At 33.9% G+C, this 10,258-nt stretch overlaps 1 protein-coding gene across 1 annotated transcript; it reads right to left on the bottom strand.

The window, feature by feature from the left end:
- Nucleotides 1–3,858: 3,858 nt before the first annotated feature.
- Nucleotides 3,859–6,845, bottom strand: LOC129241386 (zinc finger protein 14). Its single transcript, XM_054877673.1, has 3 exons — nucleotides 6,121–6,845; nucleotides 5,717–5,889; nucleotides 3,859–5,630 (listed from the first exon to the last, which is right to left on the bottom strand). The coding sequence occupies exons 1-3, from the start codon at nucleotides 6,816–6,818 to the stop codon at nucleotides 4,885–4,887; spliced, it is 1,617 nt and encodes a 538-aa protein (XP_054733648.1). The 5' UTR covers nucleotides 6,819–6,845; the 3' UTR covers nucleotides 3,859–4,884.
- Between the last annotated feature and the right edge of the window lie 3,413 nt (nucleotides 6,846–10,258).

Genomic DNA, 10,258 nt, shown 5'->3' with positions numbered 1-10,258 from the left:
TTTTTCTTCAGTTTCGATAGAATCCACCGTATTTTTGGGTAGAACTCCTTTTTGCGTGGGCGGCCTTCGGCCGCGCTTCAAAAAATAACCCTCATCAGTCCAACTCCGGCTACGCAATCCACCGTATTTTTTCGTTGACTTTTGTCAACACAACATTTTTTCAATACAGAATTTTGTTAATACAGAATTTCGTCAGTACAGAATTTCGTCAATACAGAATTTTTTAAGACAGTACAGAATTTTGTTTTTACAGAATTTTGTAAATACAGAATTCTGTAAATACAGAATTTTGTCACTGCAGAATTTTGTTACGTTAATTTACAGTATTTCGTACGAAAAGAATTTTGATATACAGCATTTTGTAGGGATCCCTTTTTTATTTATTAAAAATTGGACGATTAATTTTGCGCCACATTTTATAAATTAAATAAAAAAAGTAAAGTTTTCATCACTCAAAATTATTTTTTTTAGTAAAAATTGGATGATTAATTTTGCACCATCTTGCATAAACTAAAAAATATATTGTAATAAAATTTTATTCACTCCAAATAATTTTTTTTACTTAGTAAAAATTGGATGATTAATTTTGTGCCACCTTGTAAAAATTAAATAAAATAAAATTTTGACCACTCGTGATAATTTTTTTTTATTAAGTAAAAATTGGATGATTAATTTTGCGCCACCTTTTATAAATTAAATGAATGAAATAAAATTTTCACCACTTATATTCATTTTATTATTTAGTAAAAGTTGGATGATTAATTTTGCGCCATCTTGCATAAATTAAATAAGTAAAATAAAATTTTCATCACTCGAAACCATTTTTTTATTAAAAATTGGGTAATTAAGTTTGCACCACCTTGTATAAATTAAATAAAAAAAGTAAAATTTTCGTCACTCAAAATTATTTTTTTAGTAAATATTGGATGATTAATTTTGTGCCATCTTGCATAAATTAAATAAGAAAAATGAAATTTTATTCACTCCAAATAATTTTTTTCATTTAGTAAAAATTGGATGATTAATTTTGTACCACCTTGTATAAATGAAAAAATAAAAATAAAATTTTCATCACTCAAAATTACTTTTTTCCATTTAGTAAAAAATGAATGATTAATTTTGCGCCACATTTTATAAATTAAATAAAAAAATAAAATTTCCATCACTTAAAATTATTATTTTTTATTTAGTAAAAATTGGATGATTAATTTTGCGCCAGCTCGTATAATTTATAGGAGTGTCAAATTTTTCTTGTTCTATTCTCAGATGAAATACCACGTAAAATTTTCACAGGGCATATGGCAATATTTTCATAATGTCGACATATAATGAAATGGCATTTTTTTCCGAGAAAAGACAGCACTATTAGAGAGTACAAATATCTTACGTACATAAAAGTATATAAAATTAATATGCATGCAAAAACACCTGCTGCAGCTGCAATAAGATAAATATTATTTTTCGTTCTTTATTTAAGCGCTAAATATTCACTTTTCGATTATCTATTCAATACGAATAACTGGTGAGTACCAAACTAAAATCACTAATATAAAATTGAATTGGTGCAAAAAGCTGTCTAAAATACAAAGGTACCTAAATATTATATAAGTATACTTTATATATTTATGCATAATTAAGATCATTGTGTGTAAGTGTATTTCTAATATCTATTAATATATTTGTGCATGCGTATGTGCAGATTTGCCTAAGTATTACCATTACAAATATTATGGAAAGCTAACTCAATGTGTACGTTGCATAAAATACTGTACTGTTGCTTTTACTTCTTTTATTTTAATATATTTAGACCATTTTCAATTCATATATATAATAGGCTCAAAAAACATTAAAAGCAGCCAGCTTTTTGCTTAGAATGTACATAATATCTTAAAATATAAATATGTATATGCATGCATATAGTATGTCCAAGCTTGTGTGCGGGAATATACGAGTGCAAAGAGGAGAGACGTCAACATTTTCGAATATATTGAAAAAATAATAATTTCACCAAAATGAACTGTCAAGAAAATTTCAGAAATCACTTCATTTTATTTTAGATGGCTGTCAAAAATTCCCTAGTAAAGGTGGTGGTGTTTTTAATAGGAACACAACATAACTTTTGCAAAGTCCAATCGAATACTCAAATGCTTCATTTCTTGAATTTGAAGCTTCTTTTTTGCGTGGCAGATTCAATAAGTCCTTAGAATATACAACAGATGGCCCTCATTGCAACGAGAACGTTTAGATGGTTAGCTGTCGAAGTTTGAGTTTTGGCGATCATATGGTTTTATTTTTATTGTCGATTGAGTTAAAAAACCTATGATTATTTAAAAGAATAAAAAAATTGAATCTCGAGCAATGATTAAACACACCTCTGCTGTCTCAAAGGAATTATTACAGCATCCATCGTATTCACGGGATTTGGCCTCTAGTGATTTATTTTCAAAGTTGAAAAAAAATGGCACATGTCGAACGAGAAAGTTATATCTATTTTGAGGACTTTCCAAAATCTTAAATTTTATATAACTTAAATGGATTGAAAAAACGCTTGAAGAAGTGTTGAAATTGGAAAAACGTTAAAAAATAATTAAACAAAAAAATCTAAAATAATTGATTTTTCTATCTTTTTCTGAGGACAAATTGAGTGATTCTCTTATAAGGAGAGTTTCCAAATTTCTGAGTAGCAGCAGACTGAGGACCTTCCAAAATCTTAATTTTTGGATAACTTAAATGAGTTGGAAAAACGCTTGGAGAAGTGTTGAAGTTGGAGAATACATTGGAAAATATTTCTAAAAATCTTTAAATAATTCAATTTTACATATTTTTCTATGATTCTCATATAGTGAGAGACTCCAAATTCCTGAATTGCAGCAGATTGAGGGCCTTCCAAAATCTTAATTTTTACATGACTTAAATGAGTTGGGAAAAAGCTTGGGGAAGTGTTGAAATTGGAGAATACACTGGAAAATAATTTAACAAATTTTTAAATAATTAAATTTTTCATATTTTTCTGATTCTCATACAGTGAGAGACTCCAAATTCCTGAATTGCAACAGATTGAGGACCTTCCAAAGTCTTAGTTTTAGGATAACTTAAATGAGTTGGAAAAACGCTTGGAAAAGCGTTGAAATTGAAGATTCTGTTGGAAAATAATTTAAAAAAATTTAGAAGAACTAAGTTTTCCATCTTTTACTAAGAACATATTGAATGATTCTCATATAATGAGAGATTCCCATTTCCTGAATTGCAGCATTTACGCCTGCGTTATTTTTTTTGTTAATAGCAAGAATTCCCACTCTAAATATTTGCTAAATCCTTTTAAGCAATAATTTCATATACATTTCAGTACATCCCTGGTAACTGGTGCTTAAATATTTTTTTGTAATTTTAATCATAAATACAATAAAAATAATAATAATAATATATATTTCAGTAAAAAATTTCTGTTGAAGTGCTCGAAAGAGAGAAAACGGGCTTTCAGCACAAGCTACAATTTTTATCAGCTTAATTGAATTTCTAGTCCTTCTTTTATTGTATATTTTTTATAATGTATTAATATTAATGGTAAATAATATTGAAAATATGGTTTAATCGGTAAGATAGTTAAAAAACAATACATAGATAAATATCTTTGCTCCTTTTCCTTTCCACATTATTATAAAATTTAGTCGCCACAAATTATTACGTTTTAAAGTAACTCAATTTTTTGTTATTGAATGAAGTACTAATTTTTGTTTTTAATATTTATGCTTAATATTATATATGTATACATTTATATGCATTTTTTATAAATACATAGGCATGTAACATGTATTATATAATATATATATACATATGCATATATATATGTGTGTTTATGTGTATGCATATATGTATTTACTTATATCTCATGTAGTTCATTGTGAGAAACACGAAAGTATCTACTTATTACACAATTTGTAATCTTCTACTACTAATCTTTTTCAGAATTATCACAATCAGTTTTCTATTAAACTACAAGTGCAAATGTTTCTTTGGTAAACTATTTTTTATTGCATTTATTTGTTTTTCGTTTATTCTAATATCTGAATTTATTTCACTACTTCAAACGTTTGCGAAGTTCTGAGCCAGACCTATTGAATTATTTTATTGCAATTAAAATATTAACAAAATCTTTCGGGTCAATAAGTATTTTATAAAAGTCTTCACAAGCATCCTTTTAAAAAAGAATTGTCTATGCCTAAGAAAAGTGTAAAATTGTGTAAGCAAAACAGTTGTGCACCAAATTTTGCAAGACAAGTCAAACGTTACAGGCGATATAGCTCTCAGCCACATATTAAAAAAACAGGTTTAAAAAAAATCAGCTTAAGTAGGCCAAATGCTCCCTATGTTCAAATAACTTGGTTGCGATTTTCGTACCAACGACTATTTCATGTGTACATCTCTTAAGGACTGGCAAGAGCCCTGGAAGCATGAGTGCTCACCTGTGGAAGATTATGTTGTAATTGGTTTGTCTTTCCTGTTGGTTCGGACTAAGCATTTTCAATTTTGAAATGAGGCACACTCAATCGTTTGACGAACACAATTTCCAAAAAGGATGTCTTGTTGCGAAATACTTACAGAATATCCCAGAAAAGGCCGACTAAGTCTTTGTTAATTTCGGTTTTTTTTTTTTTGCTTAAAACTATCAAACTTTTTAGCTGGATATTTGTTAAAAATCGTATAAAAATCAGTTATCAATTCAAACTTAATCCGGTCATTTACGCATTTTCCATATGCATATGCACTTTTTACAGAATTCACCATTTTTATAGCATATCGTCTCATTCTTCCAAACATACTAACAGTCTAACTTTTTCAAATGTTTCATTGTCTTTTTGAACTATATTTTGAGTGCTCCATGCTTTAGGCCAATATTGCATAATTACTGGTCAATTCAAAAGGGCTCGTCTTTGTTGAATGTGTAAAATTATTTTTGGGCGAAAAGTCCATCGGCTGTTCTTGCACCTGATCTTCATGTATCTCATTTCTTAGATTACACAATTGTATGGGCATATGTGTGGCTGTGTCGGCGAAGCCTTGAACGCTAATGATTTGCTCACGATAAATGAGATCACTAGGCGTGGCCGATTGTATGACACTGATACGTTCGAAGCGTTCATACTCCTCCTGAGACATGGGACTCGTAAGCATTGTGTAGGATTTCTCTTGCATCACATTCGTTTTGTTTACGCCATTGCTGTCCGTTAGCGTCAGAACGGTATGGATTTCGAAGGGTTTTTCTACAGATTCCGGTGTAATTTCGGTATAGGTCATCGTAGCTTGTCGACGTTCTTTTTCCTTCTGCAAGAGTTTTGTCGCCAAAGTGGACTTGGCTGAATCTGAAGTCGATTGAGTGCTCATAGCTTTAGCACAGGATGTGTTTGCGGAATTTGTAGAGTTACGGTTTGAGCGCGACTCACCGACACGATGGTTGTTCTTCATGCACGATGACTCTTCGTGTTTGTACAGATAAGATTTGAGCGCAAAAGCTTTGCCGCAGCGTCCACACGTATGTGGCTTGGTGTTCGAATGGGTTTGTATGTGTGCGCGTAGATTGGATTTATCAGCAAAGGCTTTGTTGCAAACGCTGCATTTGAAGGGTTTCTCGCCTAAATCAAGAGAAGTAAAATTTAACATACAAATACAAGCATACAAATTGGCAAAGGTACTGCGGATTACACTTTTTTACACCTACCGGTATGTGTGCGTATGTGGCCCTGCAGCAACCATGGCCGAGAGAAGCATTTACCGCAGTACTGGCATTCACAGCCCTGATTATGGGTACGCACGTGCATGCTGAAGGCGGGCATTGAGACGTAGACTTTTTCACAGTAGGGGCATCGTCGCGCTTTTTTGTCCATTATTGACCTGTGAAATTAATTATTGTGAATTAGATATACGCGCTTGTAAATTTTATTATTATTTATTGTATGTAAAAATGTGGCACAAAACTAATCATCCTATTCTCTTTTTAAAGAACTTTTTTACTAAATAAAAACAAAAGGTCATGATTGCAGTTTTCTAGTTCGCAAACACGAAATATGTTTGACGTTTTGTATTTAAAAAATTTTAAACTTTTCGATAATGCGATTCATTTACCTGTGAGTTTGTCGATGTCGCGCTAGATTGGACGATGTAGAATACTTCTTGCCACACTCCGGACAAACGTGTTCATCTTCGGCCAAATGGTTGCTATTGGCGCTTCCCTCAGAACCATTGCCCAACTTAATGCTCTCTGAGTTGCTCGAGTTACTTGAGGAGCCCGTAAATGGCTCCTCACTACTGCAGCTCGGCAAACTGCTACACGAATGCTCATCATAGCGGGAGTGGTCGGAAATTGTGGAGCGCCGTAATTTCTTACGATCAAACACCTTGTGACTGTAGTAGTTTGAGTCATCATCGGAGGATGAATAGAATGCTGTACGCGTCATTGCTATGGCAGGAATGCGAATATGGTGTTCTATTTGGGCGTTATGAAATTCTCTTGACTCATAAGGTGGAGTTTGACTAATCGACTGCTGGTTGTTGCGCCACAAAGTAGTCGAAAACTCATTGCTCTCGTTCGCGGTAGGTGCTGCCGGTACGTGGCTTTGTGGTTCTGTCATTGGGGCATCAGATGTAGTCATTGGGGATGGTGTCTCATCTGAGAGGTACTCCAAAGTCTTGTGCCGTTTGATGTAGTCCTTAATTTCTGTTATGTTGGTTGTGCTGAGTCGTCCAGCAGCTAATGTAACCTCAGCCAATTGTGTGAGGTTGTACAGTTCTTCCGGTATTGCGGTTGCTTGTTCCTTTGTCATCTTGGCACAACACTTTTACTGCTGACTTGGTAACTGTTTATGGGAAGAAAAACAGAAAAATATGAAGATTTCATACAAAGTGATTTATTTTTCTTATTATGTAGTGCAGTGTAGCCGATAGCATAAAGTATCACATGAATTCTATAAATCTAATACAAAAATTATGTTAAGGTGAAATCAGGAAAGCCAGCAAAAAAACCAATTTCAAAATCAAACGCAATTTTTGGGTAATTTGAAGCGTGCGCTTTATTATACCAAAATTCAATGGGCTATAAAACTTCAAGCGGAAATTTTGCTAAAAACTCTAATTAAAAAGTGTGAAATTTAATGGAAATTTGATCATTTTTTTTCAAATTTGCACAATGTTTGAAACTTAGATTTGCAGGGGTTTTACAGTAGAAAACTATATTAAAAAAATGATGAAACTTAAATTAACACATAAATTGTGAAAACTTGTCCATAAGTCCTCGTCATCACAAATTCCACAACCACATAAATTCCATTGCCACAACGAATTTCTTCCGTTCTCTTAACTTCATTCCAGCTAAACTGCATTGTGCGGACTTCTGACTCCAACAGTCGTCTCCAGATATTTGCTGGTCTACCACGTCTTCGGCTGACTTGGGGGTTTCACTTAATGGCGGCTCTGTTTAAATCACGTTTTCCTCTGCGTAGAACATTTCTCTTTCGAATCTCTAATAGTATTTGTTTCCGCTGGGTTCTGGCCCACATGTCAGCATTCGTGATAATATTTGGTCAGAATATTTCGAAGGTATCTGTTTACAAAAACTTGTAATGCGCTTGTGTCAGCAGGCGTCGCGCTTCACGTTTCACAACCATAAAGTAAAGTCGTCTTTGCATTGGAGTTAAAAATGCGCAGTTTGATGCTTTCCAAATTGCCTGCAAAGAGCCAAATGCCTCCACAGCTTTCTTTTTTCGGCTTTTGATATCATCGCTTGAAGCTCCAGAGACCGATATTATGCTGCCTAAATAGCGGAAAGATTGTACATCTTCGAGATCGATACCATCAATTGATAAATTTTGCGTATTTCCTGTGTTTATACGACTGACTTCAGTTTTCTGAATATTGATCTTCACGCCGGCTTTCTCAGCTGTTTCTCGTACTTATTGAAACTTCGCTGCCATGTCAAGATTGTTGTGGGACAGAAGACAGATGTCGTTTTGCATAGTCAAGATCTGTCAGGCGTCCTTGCACTCCCCAGGTAATACCGGCTCCAGATGACGAGGCGTATTTCAAGGCAACGTCCAAAACGATGTTAAAGAGAAATGGCGGGAGAACACATCCTTGACGTACACCTATTTTGATTTTGTCACCCAGAAGTTTCTTGTGTATTATCCGATACCTTGCGTCCGACGAGTTGAATCAATTTCGTTGAGACCCCTTTGCATTCGAGGGCGTTACAAATAGCGGCGTTATGTAAAGTATCGAACGCTTTTTGGAAGTCTATAAGGACGATATAGAGCATGGCCCTCCACTCAACTGATTGTTTAACGATAATTCGGAGACTGTTGATATGGTCGATGCATGAATGATTCGCTCTGAAGCTCGCCTGTTTCTGTCGATAAGAGCTAGTGCTAACAGTATTTAACGCAGTGTATCTGTCCATCTGTCTTTATTCGTTTATGCTGATACATCCAACCGGCATGTGAACAAAATAATAATACCCTTGTGAACAAGTGTGTGTTTGGATCTATTCTACCCTAATAAAGACAAAAAACGCCATCAGGCATTATAATTTCTTTTTATGTTACACAAACAGAGCTTATTTCAATCACATTTGCCCATTTAACGTCTGCGGAAGTGCTTATGAGCGAACATAAATTAAATTTACAAATCACTTGAAAATTCGAATTTGCCCCGAATATTTCTTTCATCAACAATATTGCATATTATTTTTAAGGAAATCATGCACGCCACATGGGGCGCAAAATGATGGCGTTCAAAATTACTGGCCACAAGCAAAGCAAAATAAATTTCACAACGTTCTCGCACATGCACACATCCATATGTATGTATGCTTGTATCTCGCGTTGATCCCGAACCACTTGCATAGATGGACCACCTTAAGGTTAGCGCGATTTCAACTACAAACAAATGTTTTTTCTCACGGGCTCTAAACCCCGACCACAGTCAAATGACAACCCGCTAAGTATGTGTGTGTATGTATGTATGTCTGCTGTACGTGCGTCTGACCAATAGTAATCACCACTTGCCACTTTGCCACATTGCCACTTGGCCCCTTGGCTAAACCCACTCGGCTTAATACTCTTTAACTCTCGCATATGTATAATACGTCTACAAATTGTTTTTGTGCAAAATGTAAAATTTAAATCGAAATTCACATGCGCCTGACGCAGCCAATCTGCTAGCCAGTTCAGCTGTTCTTTTGATGCTTAACTTGTTGCTGCTCGAAGGAGAGGTGAAACAACCTGCTAAATACGAAATGTGCGTCATTTTCCTTTAGACGCTCATAATTTAATGAGTTGAATTGAGGCCAAATCGCCGATAATACAACAACAACAACAAAATCAACTACGCGTGCGACAATACGGCAATAGACAAACATTTGCGGGGAAAGCTGACAAGTAATTTTGGCGAGCTCGGCAAAAAACCAAAACAAAATCCTCATGAACAACAATATTTACATATATAAGTACATACACACATGCACATACGCATACTTATGTATGCACACTCACTTAAGTCAATTTAGTGATTATAAACAAATTGCAAATATTAAGATTTGTGGTCAAATAGTTAGCGATTCGGAGGAAATTTTACTTCCGATCCGTTGGTTGTATAAAAATAGTGTTTAATAGAAATATTTTGGTCTTAATGGTAATAAAAATACATATAAATAAGTGTTTTTGAAAAATATTCCTTCAATTTTTAATACATACATACGTACGTCTATTAATCATTAGTCAGCGTTTTGGTGAAACGTTTTTAGCATCCATCAATCTGTTCAGTAATGGCCCGATTTGTGTGTTTGTCCTTATGGGATCCATATTATCGTATGTGATAAGTTTCTCAAAAGTCAGTTATCATCCACCTCAACAAAGAATGGAAGGCATCAATTCGATATAAAAAGTTCTTTTTTTGGCTGATCGTCAGTTCTAGCGCAATGGAATAAGTGCTCATATATCGGTCCGATTTTAGGTTCATCAGATAATACATAGGCTTCAAAAACCATGCAAAAATAGGAAGCTTTTCACAAAACATATCTAAAGGGTGATCAGATTGGAGGTACTTTTTCCAGTAGACTTTTTTCACAGATCACGTGTGACATGGTCAAGCTAAATACGTAATTTTTTTTAGTATTTATTCACATTTCATCAAGGTAAGACTTCCCCTCAACAACGTTTATAAATCGTAAAATTGTATTACGAAAATCTACGCTCTGTAAACTTGCGATGTT

Source organism: Anastrepha obliqua, chromosome 3 (assembly GCF_027943255.1).
Source record: "Anastrepha obliqua isolate idAnaObli1 chromosome 3, idAnaObli1_1.0, whole genome shotgun sequence".
Taxonomy (NCBI): Eukaryota; Metazoa; Arthropoda; class Insecta; order Diptera; family Tephritidae; genus Anastrepha; species Anastrepha obliqua.
The sequence above is the reverse complement of the archived record's forward strand: the minus strand, read 5'-3'. Positions and strand labels throughout refer to the sequence as shown.

Excerpts from the sequence above, each read along its gene's own strand:
- LOC129241386 (XM_054877673.1), bottom strand. The coding sequence starts at position 6,818 with ATGACAAAGGAACAAGCAACCGCAATACCGGAAGAACTGTACAACCTC. Across the intron at positions 5,890-6,120 it reads CGACATCGACAAACTCACAG|GTCAATAATGGACAAAAAAG; the intron begins GTAAATGAATCG and ends TTAATTTCACAG. Across the intron at positions 5,631-5,716 it reads CCACATACGCACACATACCG|GCGAGAAACCCTTCAAATGC; the intron begins GTAGGTGTAAAA and ends CTCTTGATTTAG.